This window comes from Catharus ustulatus, chromosome 13 (genome assembly GCF_009819885.2).
Source record: "Catharus ustulatus isolate bCatUst1 chromosome 13, bCatUst1.pri.v2, whole genome shotgun sequence".
NCBI classification, from domain to species: domain Eukaryota; kingdom Metazoa; phylum Chordata; class Aves; order Passeriformes; family Turdidae; genus Catharus; species Catharus ustulatus.
The window spans coordinates 20727954-20755556 of NC_046233.1; the positions used below are offsets into that span (position 1 = coordinate 20727954).

Genomic DNA, 27603 nt, shown 5'->3' on the forward strand with positions numbered 1-27603 from the left:
GCAGCTCCTCTGACCTCAGGAGGACATTGTTGCCATGAGACGTCCTGAACATCTTCCTCTTCTTGCGTGGTGTGCAATCACCACTACAATTAACTCTCTCTGGAGGGGACAGCTAGTTCTACCACTCTCAAAATACCTTTTTCTTTAACTGCTCTTTCACCTGACTACCATCAGCAGTGTAGAACACAACCTCCTGCAGATAAACCACTTGAAAAGCTGTGAGCATTGTGTTAGAAAAGAGACAGGGGTGATAAAAGAGGCTGCCAAACATAACATTTCTATTTTTCTGAATATAGATCTGAAATTCTGAAGATTTAATAGTCCTGCCTGAGCTAACTCTTAAAGCACATGAAAATATGCAGTGAAAGGAGAGTGCACCTTGTGGGCTTGCAGCCCTACTGGAGTGGCCCTGCCTTGAGAAGACCAGTCTTGCAGAGACATGCCAGAATTCTAGCTGCTGTAACCTGACCCTGAGCACACAGCCCTGCTGAGAAAGCCACTCTGTGCCCTGTTGCTCTAATGGCACACACCAGAATAAAGCTCCAGTGCCTGGAGCTGCTCACAATTGCTGAAGATTCCAGAGTCTCTGAGAGAGGCTTTGAGCCAGCAGGACTGGGAGGGGCTGCTCTGACACTCCTGGCACCAGCAATCGAGGGATATTGGAGTACCAGCAGCACAGCCACCTTTCCTGGAGTGCAGGGTTTAGAAATGCCTTTGCAATTACACTTTACATTTTCCAATGTGTTTTTGTTGTTGCTGTTGTGATGGATTTTTTTTTTTCGTTTGGTTTGGTTTTTAATTTGGTTTGGTTTGGTTTTTAATTTGGTTTGGTTTGGTTTTTCTGGCATTGTTTCTGTTTTTTGGTTGTTTCTGGCAAACATTCCTCATTTTCCTTTTCAGAAACTTCTATCCTTAATGTTAGGGATGCCCCTCAAACACTCAGCTGAATGGTACCCCTCGTTGATAATGCCAGTGACAATTCTGCCAGACCCCACTGTGACAGGGAACGTTGGCAGATCTTGACCTGCAGCCTGGCAGTGGCACCACTGTGCTGGAGACAACCATGCCCAAAACGTCTTGCAAACCATCCTCAGCCAGGACAACACACAGCACTTCCACTTGCAGAACAGCAGTATTAATAGATAGAAATTTGGCTCCACTGCTAAAATGTTACACAAACCCAGGAAATCTGGTACTAGGTGCAGCCTATGTAAGGTGTCCTAGGAATTCTCCTGGTACAATATTTTGCCTTGATTAAAACTAGGCAGACAGAGAATATTTAGGAAAAGGTTTACACACAGGGCTTGTGTCTCACTGTGACCAGACAGAATCTGTCAAAGTATCTTCTGGCAAATCTCCAGCTGTAGAGCCAAAGAGGAGTGTCCACCCAAAGACCCGGACACAGTCCTATTTATCCAAGGTACACCCAGGGCTAAGTCCCTGCCTTCCCTCCAAACACTCCAGTCCCTGGGCCTGGCACCCTAGCTGTACTTCAGTGCAATTAGAAAAGGAACCTTAAATACCACAAAGTCTGTCCTGGCAACTTTGTTGGCTGGGGGCAGCAGGATTCCCAGAAAGGCCAAGCACTGAGCTTGGAGTAAATCCAGTTCACCAAATGGGAAAGCTCCCACTGAGGCTGGTGGGACCACAGGCCACAGCTGAGTGCTTCCAAAATGCCATCCAACTCCAACCCAAGGCTCTTCTGGGCAGCCTCCCAGGTGTGAAAAGAAATACACATCCCTTGCACCCTTACAGCATTTTGTTTGTGTTTGAAAGGATCAAAGCACTATTTATGGCTTTCCTACTTTGTAGATAAGAGTCTTAAAGCAAGTCTGAGCTTGACAGTCAAGCTCTGCATCTTCTCAACAGCCCAGAGTAAAGATAAAGGAAGCATTAATGTTGGTCTAAATTATGAGAGGGAATTGGACTGCACAAGAACTGTAATCCACAAGAATGAATTTTCATTCCACTTGTCCTCCACTTTCAGCTAATCAGAAATGGTGATACATGGTCCTACTTGTATTCTGGCTTCAGCTCCCTCCTATATCTCATGTGGTTGAAAACTGAATTCCTGATTTACTCTGGAGACTGGGGAATGATAAATGCTATCACTCACCTGCAGTCACAGTTTTAGAGTTTTCTGACATTATGAGCAAAACGTGCATTTCATGTGTGTGATTACTGGACCTGAGAGTCTGTCATGCTGCTGACAGAGAGAGCTGGGACTGAGGACCAACCTCTCTTCATGAATGACAAAGATCTCAGTTGCAAATTTAATGTCGTGTGCCTTTTATAATGGCAATAATCAGATGCTTGCTTTGATGATTAATTTGCTCAGCAAGCCACTGGCTAGGTCACAGGTATCTGGACAATCTCTGACTTCATCTGGCCTTTCTCTTAGGACAGTTAGCAACACTTCCCATAGGACCATTGCTTGTCATTCAGTGCTCAGAGAGGAATATCAGCCAGACAAAAATAGGTACTGTGCAGGTTATTCACCTCTCCCACAGTTTCCAGCACCATTGGAGCCTTGGTAGAGCCTTTGCTGTCTCTCCTGTTGCAGAACAAAAGAAACATTACTGAATTGAAGCAAATGCAGCTTTCATAGAGCATGATCATCCCACAGTAGATTCCTGCTATGTTTGGGTGTTGTAAAACTTATCCTGGTCATGAAACAAAAAAACTGAGGGGCTGGGACAAGATGAGCTTCAAGGTCTCTTCCAGCCATTCTGTGACTCCATGAAAAGTTGCAAGAAAAAGACCAGCGCCTGTTAACCTTAACTGTGACCTATGACCCTGGCTGTCCTGCCTTATATTTGTTTTATTAACCTGTGCTCCTTGATGTTTTGTTGAGAAATTTAATCAGAACCCAAGATTTTTGAGCTTTGTACCTGAATTTTGGCCTAAGTTTTTGAAAAAATTTCAGAAACAGCTGTTGAGAATTGTTCTATTTCTTCCAGTTGACATTTGTCACACTGCAAATTTAGGTTTCCAAATCCAAGACTGATTCCCTTGCCTATTACTGGGATCTTCCATATCCACACTTTAGCAAAACTCAAAGAAGGTTGATATTGGCCAAGTCAGCAGGAAACCAAAGGTTAGGCCAGTTCACTGAGAGCACTCCTAATGCAGTAAGAGGCCATGGTTATACATAGAGTGTACACCAAGTTCTGGTGGAGATCTCTACCTGTGCAGCCTCATTCATTGCATCTCTGACAAATTCAATCTCAGCCTAACCTGGGGCTGGATTTCTTCTCCATGCTGTGTCAACATTGGCTGGAATCCTCTGCAGTTACAGCCCAGACCTCCTAGCCTGAGCTGAAGGTATCTCCAGGAATGTTTCCAAGAGCCTCAATGATGAGTCAGGAACATGAACTCAGTTACCTGACCTAGCCTGTAACTCAAGAGAGGTTTTGATAAAACTGAAAGTTAAACCAAGGTTTGGTTCAAAGCTTGTTATTAATACGTGGTGCAGAAAACTCTGAATTCATGAAGCCTTGAATGCTCACCAAGAAAAATAATTGCTGGCATGTGTTGTACAAATGGAACAGAATTTCGCTTTAATGGAAAGAGTTTCCAGGTATTTTGAAGTAAACAATTAAAAAAATCAATGTACAAAATCAGCCTTTTAGTCCAGGGACACGGAGGACAAGCCTGTTGGTACTGGAAGGATGCACAACTGAGCTATGGAAGGACAGAAAGGTTTCAGGGAACTGCAGGGAGGATGCTTGGCTCTCATGCCCAGTTAGTGCCAGAAGGCACTGGGATCAATTTGAATTAGTGCTGGTTATTGAAACCAGCCCGAGCCTTCTGGTACTTGAAAGTGAGCTGCATCTAAAGGGTGTCCCTGGGGCAGGCAACAGGAATGTGATGGCATGGACTGTAACCCAGATCTGAGCCAGCTCCATCCTAGGCTGCTGGCCTGCACTGAGGGAGCCAGCCTTGCCCACAGCATTCCAGATCCTGTATCAAAAACTGAGGCACACACTGCTAGGGGACAGCCACACACCCTCAGCAGAGCTGCTCCCCCAGGAGATGTTCACTGAGTCACAGTACGCACTGCTATCTTTGGGTGCATAAATCCTGCAAACAGAGCAATTAACTATTGAGGGGGCACAGTGGCCTGTAAATAAAGAAGTGCAACGAGGAGACTCAAGAGAATATGTCCAAAAAACTTCTATTAAGTCTTCAGAGAAGTTTCTTCAAAATGTCTACACTTGTCATGTTTAGTTGAAACTACTTTGAAATTTCCAGTGGGAAATGAGAAAGCAGAAGAGAGACAGATACAAAGTGAGTGCTTAGGTTTTGCTTTCCTGGGGAATCAGCCTGAGAAGTCTGCCTTTGTATACTTAGTGCAAATTTAGACTGAAAGGTGTAGTCAAAGTCCTAAAATATTTTCTAGAAAACTGTAGATTTAAATAACTATGCTGAGGAATACCTTAGCATTAAGGTATTTGTTTAATTTGATCCAACAGACTTCTGCTTTATATTAAGGTACCCCTTAATGAGACGTTTATGAAATTGAGATCAGATTAATACACTAAAGATCCACTACAGACATGCATGGTTTCTTTAGCTGATGGTTCATGTACTGGTGGAGCTGATGTTCAGTTCTGTTACAGGCATCCTGTGGCCTTCTGAACTGGAGACCTCAAGTGATTGGTTTACTCTTTGTTAAAAGCATCCACCTCAAAGTGAGGACTCGCTTGTGCATGGCTTATAAAGAGGAATCATCAAAGGCATTGTTGGCTGCTGCTGCTGTGGCTGCTGCTGCTGTGTAAGTGGTGAGCAGGTAGAAAAAGCAGCAGCACTGGGTGATGTGAAGGTGAGCTGGCCCAGGGGAACCCCATCCATCCACACCGCAAAAGTGAATTCTGTTAGCATGTGATTGCTTTGTAAGACAAAAGCTTCAACTATTGTTTAAAATTATAGAATTGCAGAATCACAACATGGTTGGGGTTGGAAAGGAAAGAAAACCCATCCAAGTCCCCACCTGGCCTTGGACACTTCCAGGGATCCAGGAGCAGCCACAGCTTCTCTGGGCACCCTGTGCTTAGGCTGCATTCAGCATTATATACAAATGTAGGAAATTCCACTTTCTTCTGCAAAGAAGTAAGAAAATTTACATTGAGAACAGACCAGAAGATCCCTGCTAAAATTCTTGGCCTAGGTCCGGGCATGCTGCTCTTGGCAACTATGGGGCTGCAGAGAGAGGCTCTGCTGGTAGGATCTTATCTCTGATTAGAGGGAGGTATTTGAAAATATGGAAGTGTGGACCTATTGTCCCAGCTGCAGCAGGTGGAGAAAGCGCCTATGGATTGAACTTAATTGGAAAGTCATGTTCGTAATATTGCAATTAACAGCAAAATCATTTTACTCTATGTCAACATGAGTATTTTGAATTGTAAACACAAAATGTGTGGAAGTCTGTTCACATGTTACACATACGCACTCTGCCATTGTGATCCAGCTTCTGCTTTACAATAACTAACATAATTGCATGGAGATTATCTGGAGAAATAATGAGAGATTTCTCTTAAACTGACTAGAAAGGCTCTCAATTCCCTGAGCAGCTGTTGCTTGAGGTGCCAGCCTGGTGACATCCCACCCAGGGGACAAGCACCCACGCCAATGGGCTTGGAGCCTCTGCCACAGCCCAGGTCGTGTTATCCCTGGAGAATAGTGGGACTGGCAGAAGGAAGCGAATGGGAGTGAGTGTGAGGTAGCCCAGGTGCTCTTCCCAACTTAACAAATGGCAGGTAGCCAAGCAGGCCATGAGTGCCTCTCCAATGCCATTTCCTGAGCTGTGAACTGTTAGGACTGCAGTTTAAAGGTGTCTCTCTGTATCAAATGCAAGCCTAGGTCATGCTTCATTCTAGACCAAAGGAGTTAATGAAGAAGCTGAGCTAAGAAACTTTGTGTTTTTATAAAGGCAGTACTGCAAAACTGATGGAGGAATACTTTGACATTGCCTAAAAAGGTCAATAGAAAGGAAAATCATCCCTTTAAACTAAAACTACTGTCTTAGAGAACTAAAATTTATAGATATTTTTCAGCATGATAAATAATGTTCTGTGTAGTATCATCTGCTGGGTACCTAAGAGTTAACTCTCCCAGTTTGGTATGCAACCAAATGAACCTATAACTAGCTATATGTGGTTATTGGTTGGAGATGTTTGGAAGCAATATGAAGTGATAATATTTTACAGCTCATACTCCTGCCAGTACGCTGGCTTTGTTAATTTAGCACAAGAGATGTTTCCTGATTATTTGTCTGGAACCAGCGAGGCTGCTCTCTCAGTTCCCATCACTCTTCAGAAACTTTTCTCTCGACAGCTTAAGCATTTGTCAAAATGCTCTACCTAGTGGCTCCCAATTCTTTATAGACAATTCTTTACTGGTCTCCACTTAGCTGGAGAGCTTCCCCTCCACTGGGGAGAGTCCCATGGAAGGTAAATTTCAGTGGGAATGAGTCAGGCCTGGGTCATTCCCTGTGCATCCGCTGTGACAGGACAAATTCCAGTTGTGTCATTTCTTGTTTTCTCTGCATCTTTTTTATGTGCAGAATGACTCAGACTCCATGACAAAGCCCAGAGCAAGGGGCAGCAGTGATGTCCTTGTCTGAATAATCCCAAGAGTTTAACTTCTTGTGTTCCCAAAACTGAGAAGCATAACTAAATTCAGTTCTTACCTGGGAGTATTTCCCATTTCCTCAGAAATACCATGCTAAAGCATAAACTACAAACACATGCTTAATGACATCTGCATTCAGAAGCCCAGAGAGTGGGTGAAGATCACTGTCCCAATATCAAAACTCAATCCAGATACTCTGGACACAGGATGCTGGAAAGATTGGATTGACTTTGAAAGGGTCAAGATCTGCAGAAATTGCTTGGTTTAGATTTTATTGACTTCACTATTCTGATCCATGCATTGACTGCAGGGATGAGCTTGTAGGGTGAAGCAGGGATTAAGGAAAATTATGTTTTTAACAATGGACATCTATGACATTTTTAATATGTAGCAAAATGCCACACAGATCACTATTTTAGAGAAACCTTGATTGGAAGTATCAGCATTTTAGGGTGATTTGTAATTGGTGAGCAGAATGTAAGGAAGGTAGATACAACCTAAGAAAAAATGTTATGTGGGTAGCATGTCAAAAGGCAGAAAAATTGCTGCCTCATTTTCTTTCTAAACTTAGTGTCTTAGTGTCAGTGAGCACCATGGTGGTTCTTCATTTCCAGAACCCCTCGATCATCATCTCTTATTCACTTCTGGCATGAACCTTCTATCCAGTATCTTTTTGGAAAGGAAGACGTGTGCTGTGGAAAACTTATGTAGTAATAGGAAGGAAAGCTAGATAACATAACCAACAACTCTATCTGTAATTCTGTGCCACCACCCCCATTCCCAGCCTATTTCAGCTTCATCCTACAAAGTGCCTAGCTAGGCCAGACAGCAAGACTGTCCAGTATTTCACAAGCTAAAATCCATCATGTACACAGTGTCAGTTTTGCTTGGACAGCAGCAAGTAACAATCCTAGATAAATTTTCCCTTAATCTCACAATCTCACAAATGGGGCTAGGAAATCCCATTTTCATTTAAATATAGAATATAAAATCACACATTGAATGTCTTTAAGACAATTCAGCTATATTCTAATAATAACAAGTGAAAGCACATTAAAAGAAACCAGATTTTTTCAGAACTATTTTTTCCAAGTTCCTTTTTATGACAGATCTTTAGACTTCCTGCATGATGACACTTACTTGGCACTGCATTGATCCAGTCTAATCTAGGTGATAATGTGTCTCACAAGAGTTATTTTTCAAAAACAAGTAGTTTATCAAGTCCATTGACAGTTATATTTTCAAATTATTTCCATTTTTTCTGTTAGAATATTTGCCTTGCTTTTAAATAGATAACCTCTCAGAACCAAAAGGCAGGTGGTGCTGCAGGCAGCTATACCTAGGAGCCAGAACAGCAGTGAGCCCTCAATAAACTGTCAGGCCACCTTTCAAATAGTGAGCCTTAGTCATCAGCAACTGAGAAAGCACAAAGTGCCACACCAGGACCCCACTTCCCAACTGCTTCCAACAGGTACTGGGAAGATGCTGCTCTCAGTCTCTTTCCTGATGTAAAACTTACCTAAGCATTAATTTGGAAATCTGTAGTTGAAATTTGTAGTTTTCTAACAGCATTTCGTGTGAACAGGGGGGGTGAGAAGGTTTTGCACTGAATATGCCGCAGAAAACAGAGTGAACAAGAACTCTGTCCCAGCCACGTCCCTTTAAAGCAGCCTGAAACCCAGCCTGAGGCTGCGGCTCCAGCTCGGGAGTGAATGGGTTTGGTTTGCATTTTGAATGAATGGGTTTGGTTTGCATTTTGGTGACCAAGGAGAGGTGAGAGTGCAGGTCTTTCCTGCCTGGGGAGAGCCGGGATGTGTTCAGGAGAGGGGTGAGGACAGAGGGGTCCCAGGGTCCTGCAGCTGTTACCAGACACAGTGGGAAGGTACAGGGTAAGAGCCAGAGGACAAAATACCTGGGCAGACCTGAGCAGGAGGGCCTGACCTCACGGGGCACAGGGAATCGATTTTGGGGTGCCACACCTTTCAAACCCCACAGCAGCAGGGGCTGTACATCATGCCTGAGCTATCAGCATCAGGAGCTGCACATCATGCCCTCTAACTCTGCAGGCAGGATCCTGTGGAGATAAATACGAACTGCAGAGCCTCGTTTGACTTTCATTAAGCACCACTAAGTTCGCAGAGCAGACAGAGAGAGCTCCTGAGCACTGGGCAAGCTCAGCCTGAGCCACATGCTCAGATCCTCCTGCACACCTACTTGTGAGAAACCAAGAGGGCTTGGGCTGAAGTTTATCCCAAAAGCAGATAAGGTGTTCTCCTAGAAGGACCCCTCAGTGCCAGAAAGCTGAGGAAGAATTTGAATTCTCAGGAAGAATTTCTTCATGGAAAGGGTTGTTAAACACTGGCAGGGGCTGCCCAGGGAGGTTTGGAGTCCCCATCCCTGGAGGTGTCCAGAGACACCCTGGATGTGGCACTCAGGGCTCTGGGCTGAGGACAAGGTGGGGATCAGGCACAGTTGGGTCTGGATGGACTGGGAGGGCTTTTCCTCCCCTAAATCTGAGGTATTGTGACACCTTGCTTTATTTCACAGAGCAACTCCTACAGCTTGAGTAAAGGCAAGGATCAGGCCTTATGGTTTGAGAAGAGTGTTAATTATGTAGTTTGAGAATCCATCTCATTAAATCTCACCTTTTAAAACCAGTTATGTCCTTTTTGTTCCAAGTTCAGCTATTCTTCAACAATAACAACTGTAAAAGCATTTTGTGAAATTTACTGTCTGGACCCAGAAGTGATGATAAATTGATTTAGTCTACAGCAAGTTATGGAGGTTATCAGAAGTGTAAGAAAAATATGCAGGGGAAAATATTTTTTGCAGCATTCCTCTCAACTTTTACTGGCCCAGCTCTTGTTCATTTGCTATTCTGCACAGTGTTAGGCAGTGACTGAAAGGCACCATCTCTGTGATTTAAACAATACAACTTGCCCAGGGAGAGACAAACACATCTCATTCTGTTTGCACATGCTGGCAGCATTGTGTGAACACTGTGACCATGCAGAAAGTCTAACTAATACTTGTTCTTTACTTGTTTTACATACCGGGGAAACAAAAGCTGCATTTCAAAAATAATTCCTGCATATGATCAATTTTTTATAAAGATGAAGTAAAGGACAACTAATATTTCAGGCAGAAAGTACCAAAATAAATTTGAAACTCTATAAATGGCATACAAAAAATGAAAAGAACATCCTGCTTTGGGTGGCATAGAGACAGGTCAGAAATAGGACAAAAGATTGAACTTATGAGAGTATAAAATTTCTGAAGTCTTCATTTTTGAGGGTGTCATGACTTCAAGTCTTGAAAAAGTTTTTTCCGCTCTTTAAAACAGGATATTCCTTAGTGAAGGTAGATGGTGATGTTGGGAAATCCCACCCAGCTGTGGTGTTTGCAACAGGGTGTCATTTATCAGAATGGTCTTGGCTCTCTTCATAACCAGCCCTCAGACCAGCAGGCTGCCTGATTTTCCTGAGGCACCTCTTCCAAGGAAAGTGCAAAGGTGGTTTGATTGATGTAGGTCATGTGCTGTGGTGATTCCCCACTCATTTTCTATTTAAAACACAAAAATTCTTGTCATGAGAAAAAGGATTCAGCCTGCCTGGGGTAGCAGGATTTCTGGGATAGTCACAGTTCGTGATGTTCAGGAGCAAAGTTGTTTGATACTGACTTCAGATATTCTTTTGCACAGATTTACTTATCAAAAACATGAGAAAAAGATCTTTTGGCTGTACTTAATAAGATCTTCATGAGATGTTCAAGTGAGGTATCAAAGCCTGTCTGGAATAAGTCACTCAGTGTGGGACACAATTGTTTCCAAGCTCATCCCAGTCTGTTTGCCAGAGGAGATCAGTGCAAAATGTGCTCCTACAGAACACATTTGACAGCAGCTCTATGTGTATAATTAGTAGCCATCCACTGATTGGAATATTTTCCATCTTTTCTATTTAAGTACACCTTTGCTAATTTTAAACTTGCAGTTGAGGGTTTTTATGCAGTTTCTCACATTTCTTAAAGATTCTGTAGGATTTGTCTCTGACGGCAGGGTTTCTTTTTTTTGTGCTCTCTCCTTTTGTGTTGTTTTTTTTTGTTCTGTGGGGTTTTTTTCCAATCAAAAAGCACCAAGTATTACTTCTACTGCCCTCAGATTTCAGAGCTTTGATGCTAAAACAGTCTTGCAAGTTACTTAAACAGTAGCAGCCTTTTGAGATTAACCTCACACTTAGATGAAACAAGTGGCAGAGACATTTCCTAACAACTTTAAGAGACAGTGTCCTTTTGCTGTCTGTCCAGTCAGTGCTACACATCCACCCAGTGCCCTTTCCAATGCCTGGTTTCACTCTACGCATGATTTGGTTCTCAAGCTATTTTGTTGAAAGACTAAATAGGACATGACTTTATTCTATTAACTTAAAGCATTATTTTCATTCAATTAATCCCTTTTGATAGAAAAACAAATGTATCTCAACATTATTCCCAAACTTTGAGGAGCTTTGTCTTACTTAAGGAGCTACAATTGCCTCTGTAAAAATATAAATCACCAACCCTCACCTTCCACTAGCTGAAAAGGGCAACTGTGCATGGCCCTCCCCAGCCCACAGCAATATTGTGGCCTCTCTTCAAGCCCTGCCGTGTTCTTCTCTGGAGGGAATATCTCACTCATTTTGCAAATACTTGTGCTTTCCTTGACCTCTACGGAAGGTGTGTGTGCAGACATTTGCAGGAGACAGGAATTTCCTGACCCAGATGATCTGATGTCAGACAAAATTAGGCAAGATCATGGCCTTGGAGGACAGAAATCAGTGTCTCACTAATTACCTGGGCTGCACATGCAGGTTGGGACTGGGGTTACTGTGGCTGCAGCACTGGAAGGTACCTAGCCTGTACTGATCCCACTCCCATGGGAATCCTGCGGGAGGTAGGATGATCTCCAGATTTGAGATGTAGGTCCTTCAGCACGAGGGCTGGAGACTTCTGCTGGCTGAGCCAGGGCTGGGCAGTTCCTGACCCCACATGTGTGGCTGTGTGGGGTCCTTGAGGAACTCAGCTGCTTTATTGCTGGGAGCCCAACACACCACTGAGTAACTCAGGACAGAATCTGGGCAGAGAAGGGCCCTGTGTGGGTGTGAGTGGAGTGTCTGAGCATGCCAGGTGCAGAACCAGCTCTCCATGTGCCCCTCAACAGGGTGGGACACCCAGGACCCCTGCCTGAGCCTGCCCCAGCCAGGCTCTGGGGCCATGGAGCTGGAACAGCCCCAGCCAGGCTCCAGCCCCATGGAGCTGGAACAGCCCCAGCCAGGCTTTGGGACCATGGAGCTGGAACAGCCCCAGCCAGGCTTTGGGACCATGGAGCTGGAACAGCCCCAGCCAGGCTCCGGGACCATGGAGCTGCAACAGCCCCATTCAGGCTTTTGGGCTGCTGCTACCATCCTCCCATGGCCAACCCCACACATTCCCTGCAAAGCTAAAGGGGGAGAGCAAACAGTTGTGCTCCCAATAGCAGTGCCCAAAGGTGCTGTGTCTGGAGATAACATCAGCACAGAGAGCCAGCCCAGCTCTCCCCACACAAACTATTTCCCAGAGGCAAATGGCAAAGAGAGACAGAGGGAGAAACAAGTACTGACAGTTTGCTGTAGGAGCTCAAAGAAAAAGTGGACAAAGCTAAAAGAACTCCAGCTCTTTGTCTGCATTTAATCCAGTTCAGAGCACCCACTGGTGCATACAGATTTACTTCCCATGGCTGATGGAGCTGGATATGGTCATTTGTTAAGAAACAGGGGATCTGGAATTGAAGTTCTGTGCCCTACACGCACTTACATTTTAGAACACACCTAAAGTTTTAATCTAATGTAAAAAGTGTGAGCTGCAGAATAACTCCTTCAAAGAAACAAATCCTGAAATAAAAGGTGAAGAATGTTTTTTTGGTTTTAACACAGAACAAGTTTTAAGGGAAAGGCACTGCTTTTGGCTCACAGAAACCAAGGAAAAGGGTGGCCTGCTCTCCCTACCCAAAGAATCCCATATTACAGGCACTGATTCATCAGAAGGTACTGGAATAATATTAGAGTATTAAAATACCACCATCCATATATTTTAATGTCAAACTAATAGTCCAAGCACCTGCTATCAGAGTACAATAAAACCATCAAATCACCACTGCAGGGTTTGCTTTTGCTGAGGCCAGATGGTTCAAGTTCCACATTCCTAATTTCTAAAGGCTGTGAAGCCAATTCATCGCTTGCTGAATTTGCAGGACCCAGAGAGGAGGATGGGTTTGTGTGCAGGAGTAGAAGCAACAAAAGAGGTCGTGAGCCACAGGTGGAGGGGCTGGGTTAGAGGAGGCAGGTCTGGGAGGGACAGCTCAGCTGCAGAGTGCAGGGAACAGAAATGTGCCAGAAAGATTCCAGCACAGAGTTTGGAACCTTTGGCACCTCTGACACGTGCTGAGAGAAAGGGAGAAGGAGCCAATAAACCTTAGGAAAATACAGAAAAAGATAAATGGAAAAGAGAACAATAAACCAGCATTTTCTCATCCCTCTGTTCCTTCCTGTCCCCCTCCAAGTGTTTTTGGACCTCTGGCAATGACCCCTGGCACTGGGGTTCAGGTGGTGTTGCTCTAACTTCTCCTGTTCAGGCAAAACCAGGCCTTTTAATGCCGACTGCCTGTGCCCAGGCCTGCTGAGAGCTGCAGAACAGGAGCTGGCTGTGTTTGGGGCACTGTGACTGGGGCAGGAGCCCAGCCAGGACACCAGGCTGCCGGCTCAGCCCCTTCGCAAGGAGCTCGCATCCCTCTGAGACCACTGGCTGTAAATGGGATGGTCATGAAATAAATCAAGAGGCAATTTAGGCTACTTAGCTACACTTCAGGAAAAAAACCCCCACCTGGATAGAAGGCATGTGATGTGTTTTGTGTTTATGTTCCAAGCCAATTTGGCGGATCCTCGTGGCAGGCATGTTGAAAATATTTTGTTGCAAGTTTGAACATTGTACCACTATGTAAGGCCAGCCCCTTATACAAGAGCAGTGATTGAATTAGGGATGAGAAATGTATCCCTGGCTAGTTTCAATTTCAGAAAAGAGAGCTTTTAAAGAGGTACAAATGAGGCTGAAGGAATTTATGTTATTTTTCCGGTTTCTGTGCTATAACTCCTTTTCCATCTCCTCATCTATCTTCCAAGTGTCCTGCCTTATGAATGACTGAGCACTAAAAGAAGTATGCTGTGGCTGAGAGAGAAACTCAAGATAACAAGATAAAACCAAAGCTTGAGCAGAAGCTAAGATATGGATCAGAATGTGGAATTTTCTCACATCTGAGTTTTAGGGCAGTCATTAGATAGTGTGGATGAGAAGCTGGTTTAAAACCAGTAACACAAAATGTGGCCTAGCATGTGCTAAGTTCACTTGTGTCAAAGGCCTGGACCTGTGCTTTCTGGGGTTGTGATCCTGTCTTCAGATCACATGTGCTGACAATTTGCTCAGAGACTAAAATAAAAATAAAGCTACTTCACAGAATCAAAAAATCACAGAACCACAGAATGATTTGCATAGGAAGAGCTCTTCAAGTTCATCTAATTCTAACCCTCATTCCATGGGGATACCTTCCTCTAGGTCAGTGCTCTGTCCTTCCTACCCCCAGCTCACATTGAGGTCTTAGGCTCTTGGAGCTGGGCTTAGGTCTCAGTGCAACCTGCTGTTTTCTGCTGAAAATGGCCAGTGACGGGAGAGGCTGTAACAAAGGGTTAATTCCAATTTCCATATCACTGACCTCCCTCCAGCCTTCTCTCGCTGCCCAGGTTTGGAGCTGCATGCATCAGCTGGGTTTTCTCAGGGGAAAAATGATGTGGCCACTCCCCGAGCCCTGATAATCCCTCTGGCTGGGCTTTCCAGTGCTGGTCTCTGCCAGGTTAGGCAGAATTTCATCATCGAAATGATTGTGGCCTCTTTCAAGTAAAATACAGTGGGAAATTAATTGCTGGAATTAGGTATGTTTACTTGCCTTATCCCAGTGTCGCTGCTGCCCGGGGTCAGCTGTAGGGCCCAGGACACAGAGCAGAGACTAAGCTGCACTCCAGCTTTATTTGGCAAGGACTGGGCTGGTAGCAGTCTGGTCTGGCAGCAGGAGAAGATACAGGGACAGAGTTTCAGGGGATGGGAAGGCAGAAGGGAAGATGAGGCTTGTTAACCTCAAAAGGAAGGTATCGGGCACTGGGCAATCATACTGAAGAAAAGCTGTGCCTGCGGAGGGTCCCATTTGAGCTTTGGTCCCTCGGCTGTGGAGTTAGGCAGAGTTACACTCCCTGCTGAACTCGCAGTGCAGAAGGGGAATCAGCTCTGCAGGCAGAACTGGGTCATACTGATGAACATTTGCTGCCTGGCACAGCAGTGTGACCTGTGTGTGGTGGCAGCTCCCATTGCAGAACAACCCATCCCTGAGTGTCCCCCAGTCCATGTGTCCATCCCGCAGCCCTGGCATTTATGCATCCTTCTTTGTTCTTCTAACCACAGATCCTGGAGGAAAACATGAAGTTGGAGTGTAAATGCCACGGCGTCTCGGGGTCCTGCACCACTAAAACCTGCTGGACGACGCTGCCCAAGTTCCGGGAGCTGGGCTACATCCTCAAGGACAAGTACAACGAGGCTGTGCAGGTGGAGCCCGTCAGGGCCAGCCGCAACAAGCGCCCCACCTTCCTTAAGATCAAGAAGCCCCTTTCCTACCGCAAACCCATGGATACAGACTTGGTGTACATAGAGAAATCTCCCAACTACTGCGAGGAGGACCCGGTGACGGGCAGCGTGGGCACGCAGGGCAGGATGTGCAACAAGACAGCGCAGCAGTCCAATGGCTGCGACCTGATGTGCTGCGGCCGCGGCTACAACACCCACCAGTACTCTCGGGTGTGGCAGTGCAACTGCAAGTTCCACTGGTGCTGCTACGTGAAATGCAACACATGCAGCGAGAGGACAGAGGTGTACACCTGTAAGTGAGCACTTGCCCGGGGCTGCTCCCGGCCTGCATACATTTGCACATGCACCCGGCGTACCTGAACGGGACTGAGGGGAAGAGCTGCTCTCTCCGGACAGGTGCTGATGGACAGAGCCCTCTCCTCCCTCCTCATGTTTCTTCGCTTTTGTGGATACACATTTCAGACTCTTATAAAGTCAGCCAAGAAACAAAAACAAATCAGCCCCATGCCGGGCCACCAGGCACACAACAGAGAGAGAAAAGGATCATCTCAGTGAGCCTGCACCTCGGAACGCTGCCTGCCTTGTGGAGGTACACCAGCCAGGGAGAAACCTCCGGGTGTGGCACCGAACTGCTGCTTTGGGAAAGGGGTGGGGGAACACTGCTGTGTGCAAGGAGCAGGGAGAGGCAGGAGGGAAATCCCCTCAAAAGGGCTTTGCACAGGATGGGATGGACAGACGTACCCGTGAATTGCCCATGGAAGTGTGTAAATGACAGAGATTTAGGCTTCTACACTCGTGAAAAGCTTCTACTGCTCTTGCCCGTCTTTCCACTTCACAGCACTTGCTGCAGCAAGAAGAACAGTGGAAGGGCTCTGTAGACACTGCTTTATCTGCCTTTCTCATGTGTGTGAGCTGCAGATTTTAGCACAGGGATTTGGGACACTTGGGCATAATAATAACAATATTTAACAATTTATTCAGATAAAACTAATATTAATTTATTTAATTAAAAGAAGAACTTTACCAGCCTTTTTGGAACTATTCTGCAATTAAAGTAGATAGCTGGCTTTCTTCGTGGAATAATTTTGTAGGATCAGCAAGGAAACACTGGAGCTGTATATATTATTCTTGACTAGGATATTTCTATTAGTTGGACTTGCAGGACATGTTCTACACTACTGGATGTTTAAGGACAAAAGCTGGCGTCTTTATATATATGTACATACACAAACACACTGTATTTTTGAGTTTTTGTTTGTTTGTTTCCTCCTGTTTGCTGCTAGTTGACTGGAACAAAAGTGGAGTGGTAGGGGTTACAAATCTTTACCAGTTTTTGTGGGTTTTTTTTCTTCAATTAAAGTAAGAAGCATTAATAAAATTCCGTTTGAAATATGTCTAAAAATAAGAAAATCCAGACAAAATTCCATCTTTTGGAAAAATCAACCATAGGATAAGAGAGTATATTTTGTAAGAGACTATTTTTATATAAATATTTTATTTATACTACGTCTGCTTGTTCAACCTGTACTTTTTCTCAAAACAGGCATACAATTTGTAATTCTTAGGCTATTTAAAAGAGAAAGGGTAATTAGTTTGTGAACACAACAGCAGCAAGCTGGATGCATTCAGCTGCAATTGGTGGATGTGCCAGAAAGAAGGATGAACTTTCTCTCCGGATGTGTGTACAAACTGGCTCCTTTCCTGCAGCTCAGTTTGCAGAATATGCAAAACAAGAACAGGGTATGTAGCATCAATTATGTCACATGGCTTGAATTCATGATTGGTATTAGCTGGATGCTCATTTATCCCATTCAAGAAAAAAAAAATCCGAATTAGCTTCCCACATGCGTCAGTCATTAAACTGTGGCGTTATGACTCACAAATGTGCTGTGTGTGCTGTCAGTTAAACCTCTGCTTTGTGCGGCTGTCAAATCTGATTCCCATCAGGACAAGACTGTAGACTGCGACTGTAATAACTTGTATGACACACATCGTCTGATGCTCATAGATATGATACAAAGCTTACTTTTTGTCCAGCTCCTTTTGGCATTTACATTATTCTTTTCTCCCCCAAACGGCCAGAGTTCAAAAATCCAGAAAAACATTCGGACAAATTTAAAGAAACAAATTTAAAGATTACTCACTTGTTTTTCAGAGCCCAACTAAGCTGTTTGGCATTCCCTTTGCTGGTATTTCCTTTTTATCACTGCTGATTTCTTCAGACATTCGAGTGGTAAATATTTCTCTGCATTTAGAATCCTTCTGTTCCTCCTGCTTAACTCATTTGTGACTGATAAAAAACCACATTGAATTCTAACGTCGTTTTTCACTGGGTAAGAAACATGGCACAGCATTACAGATGATATTGCACATTTTCTGGGACAGATCAGGTTGTCTCCTTCCAGACTGCAGGATCTCCCCAGTTAATGAGGCACCTGTGATGGGAATGTGCCACTGACTCCCTGTACAGTGCCACCAGGGGTAGGTGAGACAGGTCTGTCCTGTGTGCACTGATCCTTCTCGGGTAAAACTCCCACCCAACACTGTGAAAACTGAGAATTTCTGAGGAGGGAAACAAGAGCACCACAAAAGGTGCTACAAAGTTTGACAACCTACCTATTAGGACTCGCGTATATATATTATTTAAGAACACAAGCTCATGCGGTACCTAATCCTAGCACTGTAATTCAGCGGTTAATGCGCAGTTTATTTGCAGACTTGCCACTTAACACAAAATAGAATTTTTATTAAATTCAGGCACCAGAATGGGGTATCAAAATAAAGTTATTAACATAATTTAATTTCAAACTTATGAGTTGTCAATTTTCATTTAGTCACTGCTCTTAGTCCTCAATTCCACACAACAAGATTTAAAATGCAGCCACACAGCAGGGATGTTCATAACAACTTTGTATTATGGTTAAATAATTCAGATATAACGTTTAATACCAGAATCTCCCCTCCCAGTTTGTATTGGGCTTTGATTTAGTGAATACTATATCATAGTGAAAACTGTGTTTTCCTCATTGGTTAGAGTTACTTTACAAATTATTGCTTTTGCAGCATGTTTTTGCCATAGAAAAGTGATGTGTAAAACTCCTGCTTCTTGTAAATTTCCGTATGCAGTGATGTGCCATGTACAGCTAGCAGAATAACTATTGAAGGACAAATATCTTTAAACAGTTCTACTGTCAATAATAAAAAACTGGATGCACAAGGAATTCAATTTGGTACACATTTTCACTATATTGTACAATATTGCTGATGAGAGAATGGAAAGGGGGAAAAAGGGGGAAAAAAGGTCTATTTGTTTAATAACTGGAATAACAGTTTGGGAACCATGAATTAAAGAGGAAGGAAAACTACATGCTGCATTCAACTAGAAGGTATTTGGAAATTTGGCTGTGTCATCTTAGACAGGGGAAATCTGGCCCATCAGAATGTGCCATGAATGTGGAGTTAATTGGTCATTCGCTAAATGGGCTTGAATGGCACGAAGAATAAACAGGAGAAGGGGAAAATTTACGGGTGTATAGATGTTCCTCCCCCCACAACAGCTTGGTCTTTGTGCTGGGGATAGAAGAGCTCTGTTTTTACGTGGGGAAAGAGCACACAATGGCACTGAAATGCACACAACTGCAGGACAATGCAGCTCTCAAAGGAAAGGACATCTTTTCATGAGTGCTGCCAGGGGAATGCTGGACACAGGGACAACCTACATGGGGTCACAGAGGAAGCACAGCCCAGGAGCATCTACAGGGACAGCAGTGGCAAGCACCAGGGGAAAAGCCTGGCTGCAAGCTGGGAAGCTGATAATTGTGAAATCTCCCTTCCCCATCCCATAGTGGAACCCCAGTTTGGGGAAATGAAGACATTCTGCCTCAGGATTCCCAAATAAGTTTTAAGGATTTTACCTCTCGGCCTTTCAAAAAGGACAACTTCCCTGAATTCACTCAGCTTGGTACTAGAAGCACTTAGAATCACTCCATGACTAAATTTTCTTTGCCATGTATGCACAAAGCTAATGGAGAAATTTCTTTCAACAGTGATAACATAACTGAAAACATCCTTAAAATAAACTCATAAACGGCTCATTCAGTAAAGTGATTGTAAGGGGACACAATAATTAAGAAAAGGCATATAATGGCTACATATCATTTTGCACAAGGTTCTCAGTGAAACTCTCCTGTGGATTCCAAAACTCTTTATACCTGATCACACTTCAAAATAAATTTGTTAAACAGAGAAACATCACAGACTGCAGTCAGGATGGACAAATCCAAATTAGGATGTATATATGTATTTCTGACAACATTTGCACATTTGTCATTACAACAGGCATGAGGAAGTACACACTGAATGCCCCAAATGTACACATTAACCAACACTGTCTCTTGTCCCAGCCTGTAACCAAAGAATTTGATGGAGCAAGAAGCTCTGCAAGCCTGAATTGCAGGGTGGATAGAAAGTTGCATACAGTCACCACTGCCCTGACAGCCAGGGGACACATCCCTGTCCTGAGGGGCACCAGGCCCAGCATGGCCATTCAGGCCAGGGAGGGATTGTCCCACTCTGCTCTGCTCTGGGATGGCCTCAGCTCGAATATTGTCTCAAGTTTTGGTTACTGCAGTATAAGAAAGAATGTCCAAAGAAGGGCAATGAAGATGGGGGAGGGTCTGGAGGAGCCCTGTAAGAAGTGGCTGAGGGCACTTGGTTTGCTCAGCAGGAGAAGGAAGGTTGAGGTCAGAGCTCCCCGGGGGCTGCAGCTCCGATCTCCGCTCCCTGGGACAGGGACAGCAGCCAGGGAACGGCTGGAGCTGGGCATGGGGAGGGTTAGGGTGGATATCAGGGAAAGATTCTTCCCCCAGAGGGTGCTGGGCATTGAACAGGGTTTGGTCATGTCCCCAAGGCTTCCAGAGCTCCAGGAGCATTTGGACAACATTCTCAGGGATGCACAGGGACAACATTCTCAGGGATGCACAGGGTGGGATAGCTGGAGTGTCCTGTGCAGGGTGGGGGGTTGGACTCTATGATCCTTGTAGGTCCCTTCCAACTTAGGATATTCAATGATTCTAACTAGGAGACAGAAAAAGACATTTGGAAGATAAAGAAACTAAAGGCCTGTAACAGACAGAGTGCACCCCAGAAGTGCTTTGGAATACAGAGGAAGAAGCCTCAGAAGGAAAATCCCTGAAGAAATCAATGCACGGAAGGCACACCACTGAGTCCAGCAGTGAACAGAAAGGGCTTGGCAAAATGGGCAGATTGCAGTCAAAGCTGAGCCTGCCCCGTTGCTACACAGCCCACAGAGCAATTTCATTCGCATCAAGCCAAACCCAAGTATCTATTCCCTTCAATGCAGAGGCCAGAATCAATCCCATCAAGCCAGAAACCTGCTTTCTGAGTTGTTTCTCACACAAATTTTTTTACCTAGCAACGTTTCTTTTGCACATGGGCCCATGAAATTATGCACTACAGACATCATACATTGTATTTTTTTAACCTAAAATCCTACAGAGGATGTTAAATACCGATCACTTTGAGAAAGAAGTCAACGGACAAAGACACAGAAGATCCAGTAAGGCAGTCATGTTGACTATAACACCAGCACACAGGACTGGAAGATAGAAGATTTATTGGGAAAAAAACCCAAAAAAACCATATTTTCCACGTATTAAAAAAACCTCACGATAATTCCTCTTGGCCTTCTCTAATGCTTCGATGTCAAGTTGTACAAATGTTCTGAGCTGAGCCTGGTCCCAGCCAGCCACTATTGTCCCTCCAAACAGACAGGAAATCAGGAGACAGAGCCCAAGAGGGTTGGCCATGGGCACAAAGGCAGCCTGTGAGAGAATTAGAACTATGGCCCAGATTTCTCAGCTTTTGCTATCCATTTTTTTAAGGAACTTGAGCAATGGCTGGTCTGCCTCCTTGTATAAAATACACATCCAGATTTGAGGGTTTGGGAAATGTCCTTACTGCATACAGTGATTTTTCCCTATGTGTTCTGGGCAGCTGAAGAGAGGAGGCTCCTTCCCAGGCTCATTACATGCCGAGCACACAATAATTAATATAACCTCCACATTAAGCATGAGTCATGCTCCAGGAAAATGGAAGGAACCTGGTCTCATGTTTTGTCTCTTCGAGTCAAGTGATCAGCAAAGCTGGGAGGCAAAGGAGACAGCAGAGCAGGCTTTTTGAGGGAGGGGATGTGAACAGAGGGAACAAAACAGCCTCTGGCAAGCTGAAACAGCTCAAAGTCTCCACAAAGCAGGGTCACATTGCTCTGATGCCTCAGCACTGGAAGCATAGAAGGAAGTTAGGGAATATTCTAATGGAAAGCATTTTACAGGATAGTGTTAAAGTACATGGTGCTGCTTTCAAAAGAGGGGAATGTGAGGTGACTCACTGGGGTCAATGAGTTGTACCAAATAAATACAAATGATGAAAATTAGAGTAGAAGTTAAAGCAAAAAAAATTTAAAAAATAAAATATAATTAAAGCTTTTCTGAGAAGTTGGAAAGGCAATTTATCTGCTCCTGTCCCTCCTTTTTTGCTCAGCTCAGGCACCTGTCAGAATATTTTGATGCATGCCCATCTTTAGTTGTGAGCCACATGAGCTGAATTCAGATTAAACAGTAAAGAAAAAAAGTGTTCCAGAATATATATTGTGTTTTTTTAGGCCAGAGCAGCTTGGACAACAGTGCAAAATCAATCAGAGCCTAAAAGGAAGCTGGCAAACCGTCAGTGCCTCAGCACATCCAGGCTGCACTTCCTCAGAAAGGGAGAGGGGCTGGGAAACTCTTCATGTTTGATACACAGCCCTGGTTGATATAATAACGAGATGAGGGGATACACAGACCTGAATTAATGGCTACACACCAGAGTTGTCATTTTGATGACTTGTTTGGGCAGGAGTGGCAGTGACCGGGTGATAGATTATTCTCCCTTTATCCTGCCACAATGACATCTGCTTTATTCACAGATCAGCCACCAGTTGCTACAACAACGCCAGTATGCTTTAGAAAATGTTGTTGAGCTGCTGAGAGAATCTTGGCTACCCATTAGCAAAATGTTAACTATGCAAAACCAAAGAGCGTTTGGTTTTGTTGTAGGAAAGAAGTCAATGCTCTGCAATTACTAAGAATGTCAAAAAGAATTTACATTCAAAAAGTAGAGAAGGGGTTTACCCCATGATATCACCATGATTCAAAAATCCCCCTGGAATTCATTAGTGAGACATTAAGTCTGAAGAATAGAGAAAATAAATAATGAGTTTTTAAAAGAAAGAACAAATACACTTTCCTCCAAGCAGGTTGTTGTCTGCAGCATTTCAACACATCCACTGCCCTTTACTTTTTCCTGTGCATTGTCTTGGAGTTTTATACAGCAAACCTTTGCTAATAGGGGTTTATTTATTTCTATTTATTTTTTTCTTGCCTGCTTAGCTCTTGGAAGAGACCTTGGGTGCTGGTAAACCATGCCAGGATGCTGAGCTGCCTCCCAGAAAAGCCCCTCGTCCCCACTTCAGCACAGGGGCAGAGAATCTCAGGCACCAACCTATGCCTTAGGAAGGCAATTTCAGGGAAGCATTTGCAGGATTGTCCTGCAGCCAGACAAGCAGCCCCGTGTTTGAGGGCTCTGCTGGGGAGCAGATGAGCATCCCTGGAGGCAACAGTGCAGAGCTGTGCTCAAAAGCACAGGAATCCCCAACTGCTGAAGGGGCTGCTGTGAGGGAGAGGTGGCCAAGCTGCAATATTTGGAGTGAAATTCCTCCAATTTCTAGGAAAGCGGGCCTGCCATGCCCCAGGTGATTGATGGGGGCTGCCTACCACTGAGGGTACTGGTAATCTCTGTCGGGTAGCATCCTCCTCTGAGAGAGGATCCCTGCTCGCAGCCCTCTTTGCCTCTTGAATACAATGGCTCTATCCATCTTGGTCATAATTTTTCATCCACTTCAAAGTTAAGCGAATGTAATTCTTAATTTGTTTTCCAAACTACTCCAACAATTTTCTTCCCTTTGTCTCCCCAACAAGATCAGATCGATTTTACAATGTGTTGTACTTCAAATTTAACTTTGTTAAATGTATATAACATTAAGAGGCTAATGACATAAGCCTTGTCTGTGGTATTTATAAGCTTTATGAAGAGACCGAAGACCTGAGAGGGCTGAAGCTCAGGTTAATTCTTTGAGAATGAAATTCAACACCTGGTTGGAGCTGTAATACACAAACTACTGGTACTATGTCAGGGCTATCATATTAATTTAATTTATCAACTGTATTTACTGTTGAAGTTGGAAATCTCAGCCCAGCCCACAATAGATCATAGGTGTATTGTTTTCCTGTCACAGTAAATAGATTCCAAATGCTGATCTAATGATCTCGTTACATAACCAAGCTCAAGATTTGTTAAGCTCCTTATTACTGGAGAAAAGATGTGAAAAATTGCCAGGAGCCATTTTTTGCTACACTCTGGACATATGTTGGAGTCCCCTCCCCACTGTGGTTCCCTGGGTTCTATCTGCCCCAGTTTCATGCTATAATTGCAAAGCCATGTGGTTTAATGAAGAACTCAGCTGTGTTTTGCTGCTCACCACTATCCTGTCCAGCTGCCATTAGGCTGATTTTCCTCCTTGGTCCTGAGCTTCCTTCTCTCAAAGATCCTTCCTCGAGCTGGTGATCTTCAGTCCAGGGGAATTAAAAGGACATCACACATACCAGAGCCAATGATGGAGTAGCAGTAGTTGAATCATATTCCAATAATTTTCAAGGGAGTGCAGGTGAGGAGTGGTTTAGGAGTTTTGGCATTTTAGTGGGGTTCTTGTGCTTTGTTGTAGCTGCTGCTACAAGCATCCAGGGCAGCAAGGAATAGGGGTGTAACAGGGGACTAACGGGTTGTTTGAAGCTTTTGAATATGTTGGATCACACAGCTTTACTCAGGAATAGCAGCAGACATCTCTGTGTAATCCTAAACTCAGATTTCAGTTGCTCTCAGGTCTGTCTGGAGTGAGCACATGGGACTGGATACTGTTCTTTGAGGCTTGGTGCAGTTCAAGTCCAAGTTCAGAGCTCAGCACACCCACCCAAAGCACCCTGGGGATCATCTGCTCAGGGATCAAAGCTCACTCTCAACTTTAAAGGATGAGCACAGCACAAGAGGTAGTTTTTAAAAGGACTCTTGTATCTCAGGTACAGCAAACAGGGAACAGCAGCACTCTTCAGCATCGTTGTCATGGCTACAAATTGCAATCTCTATCTTCCACATGTATGGAATGTAATCTGGGAAGTCAGTCTAAAGAGCATCCTTACAGTCTAAAGAGCATCCTTAAAAAGCCACTGCCGTGTGATGGCAGCAGGTCCTGGAGCCCGATCAGACCACCAGCAGCCATCCTATCACTGTCCCCATGGGTCTGGGCAGCACTGGCAGAGGGCAGCTCCTTTCCCAGCTGTCCAGTTAAACCCACCACGTACCCCCACTGCCCTAATGTCAGCCAATTTCAGCTAATTATACACTAGGAACTTTATTTCCTGAAAATGGATATTGTCTTAGCAAGAGGTATGGATAACATCTTCATCTGCCAGAAACAGGATTGGTTTTGACAGAGTTATGTTTACAAACACAAAATTTATCACCTTTTTTTTTTGTTTTAAATAGCACCTGTGTACACCTGGAACAAGACAGTAGCTAATGATTTATGTTGGACGGTAACAACGGCTGGTTTTGCTGGAAGTCTGCCACAACTGAGTGTCTGTCACTCTGCCCTATTGGGTCAAGACAACACATCAGTCAAGTAAATCACTTAAGTAAATTATTGAGGACTTAAATTGACTTTTTCTACATAATATGTAATTACTTCCTTGAACCAACATTCCCTTACATCACCGATCTAAAAAGCTTTCTATTTGTTTTTTAACTGAATATTGATTGAATTTAAATTACAGCCAGCATGTACTATGTATCTTGAGTTCAGATTCCAGGGAACAAACTTTCCAGCAGCATTGTCAGCCCTGCAGGCCCTTGCTGCCCATGCACCCAGGTCACCCAGCTGCAACTTTGCCCACCACATTCACAGGGCAGGAGCCAGCCTGGTGCCCCTGCTTGAGCCCTGCAGAGCCAAGGCATCTGAGAGAAAAGGACTGTCAGGGCTGGAGATGCTGAAGCAGTGCAATAGCACAGGGAAAAATGAAAGACAACTTTGCAACACCAAGTTCTCACCCTGATGTGGTGAAATAATGAGGATTTCTGCTGTAGCCAGCAAAACTGTTAAAGCCAGAAGTGAGAATGACAAGTGTAAAAACTCCATGGGGACTACAGGGTTTTAGAGACCCATGAGACTGCATCTGCTGCTAGCTGTGCCTGTGCTCCTGTCACAGTTCTAGAAAAAAAGCCAAATATGCAGAGATTCCTCATGTCATCACAGAAAGATAAGAGATTCTGGCAGATCACATTCTGACTCTGAGCTTTCCCCCTCACTCAAACACAGGGTGCTGCTCTGCAGCATTGCAGTGGAGTCAGAGCTCAGCAGCCCTGAGCCACAGGAACCTGTCCAGGCCAGCTGAGAGCTCTTACCCAGGGTCTGTGTGGCAGCAGCTCACTCATAGGATGTGGGCCTGCTTCATTGGAAACCATCTCAGATGTCAGGGAAAAATCCTGAGTGCAAATATCCTTCCTGTTAGACAGTTTGTGTGTCCTGTCCTCAACCATCCTCACCAAACCACCCTTGCAAAATCTATTAAACCCCCCCAGCCTGTACAGTAATTTTCCTGTTTTAGGAGACAACCAAGTGGAAACAAATACCAATCATATTCAGAAGTGTCTGCATCCAAGTTTGGTGGAGGGCAGGAGAGGCAGGAAGGAGACACTGGGCTCAAAAAAGGAAGTTTTCAAGTTGGAGGAGTCTCACACACACAGGGATCACATACCCCCTCCTGCTTTGGGCATAAATTGAAAGCCCTTTAAATATGTATTTGAAACTGGTCGAGTTTCTGGGCTGCAAAGCACATCTGGCTTTGACAAAAGGCTGAGGAGGAGGCTACTGACCCCAGCAATGATGAGCAAAGATCATATTTGTCAAAGTGTAACATTTAATATTCCTTACTCAGAATTGTTTCTGGTTAAAATTGGCAGAAGTGGTGAATATAATTCTCTTAGTATTTAATGAGTGAGATGGGAAGTTAATGGAAGAAGGCAGCTAAAAGTAGTTTTGCTAAGTCTAGAAAATATATTAAAGTCAGCGTTGTCATGGATTACACCCAAGGTCATAGGATTCAGTCTCAGGAATTGATCAGCGGTATTTACAACTCAACAAATTTCTTTAAGCAAGAGTGACATCATGGCCCACACTATTTACCAGAGGAACTACACACAGTGAGGCTGCAGAACAGCACATCAGCCTGGGAGTGGGTTAATGAACTTGGTGTGGGCTCAGCTACAATCAGGAGAATTCTGCCCTCCCAGTCTTGTGTCCTGCACTGAGCTGCACCCTGTGAACCCAGGAAAGTGAGGAGGCTGTTGTTAGGTGAGCACCTGAGTACTGCTGACCAACATCCAAAGCCTTCCTTTTTATTCAAATGGGAGATTGCAGAAAACAATTTTCTACTTCATGCAGCTAATTGCATTTTAATTTAGAATAATTTCAGAAAGCAAGTCCTACTTGCCTCTGTTGCAAGAACATGATGCTCGCAGCACACCAGCAGACAGAAGAGAAGGTTATGGCCAGGCCTGTGCCCTGACAACTCCTCAGCACTTACAGGCACTTGGACTCCTTCTTACTTAGTTCTGTGCTGAGAGAGCTGAACAGGAGCTTTGAAGATGCGTGTTCAGGAGTTGGGCTCAGTGATCCTTGGAGGTCCCTTCCAACTCAGGACAGTCCTGATTCTGTGATCCCACGTCAGCCCAGACAGAGACCAGGGAATACCAAATCAGGAGCCATTTCATAGGTCTGTGAAGTGTAGGAGAAGATCCTTTAGCTGCCCTGGAGGCATTATGTAGTGGCTGTTTGTCCCCACATGATTAAATGTGGAAGTAGGAGTGCTACCAAACCCTGTGGACAGCAGAGACACAGAGCTGGCTTTGGCTCAGAGTACAGTGGCCAAGGGTCCTGCTCCCCCCATGAGCTGTGTGACCACCTTGTGCTCTGGTGTCACACATCCCAAAGCCCCAGAGCACCTCCTCATGCTCTCCCTTCCTCACTCAGCAGGGCACATTTTCATGTAGAGTTCATTTTGTTCCATCACCAAAGGAGGCAAATCCCCTTTCATGTAATTGCATGTG

The 27603-nt window shown here is 44.4% G+C and overlaps 1 protein-coding gene across 1 annotated transcript in view; it reads left to right on the plus strand.

Moving 5' to 3' along the window:
- The window catches only part of WNT7A (Wnt family member 7A), a 34842-nt gene extending 16294 nt beyond the window's left edge, over positions 1-18548 (plus strand). The window contains exon 4 of the mRNA XM_033071919.2: positions 15148-18548. Coding sequence (XP_032927810.1) covers positions 15148-15627 — 480 coding nt within the window. The 3' untranslated portion in view covers positions 15628-18548. The remainder of the gene's footprint in view (positions 1-15147) is intronic.
- The last annotated feature ends 9055 nt before the right edge of the window (positions 18549-27603 follow it).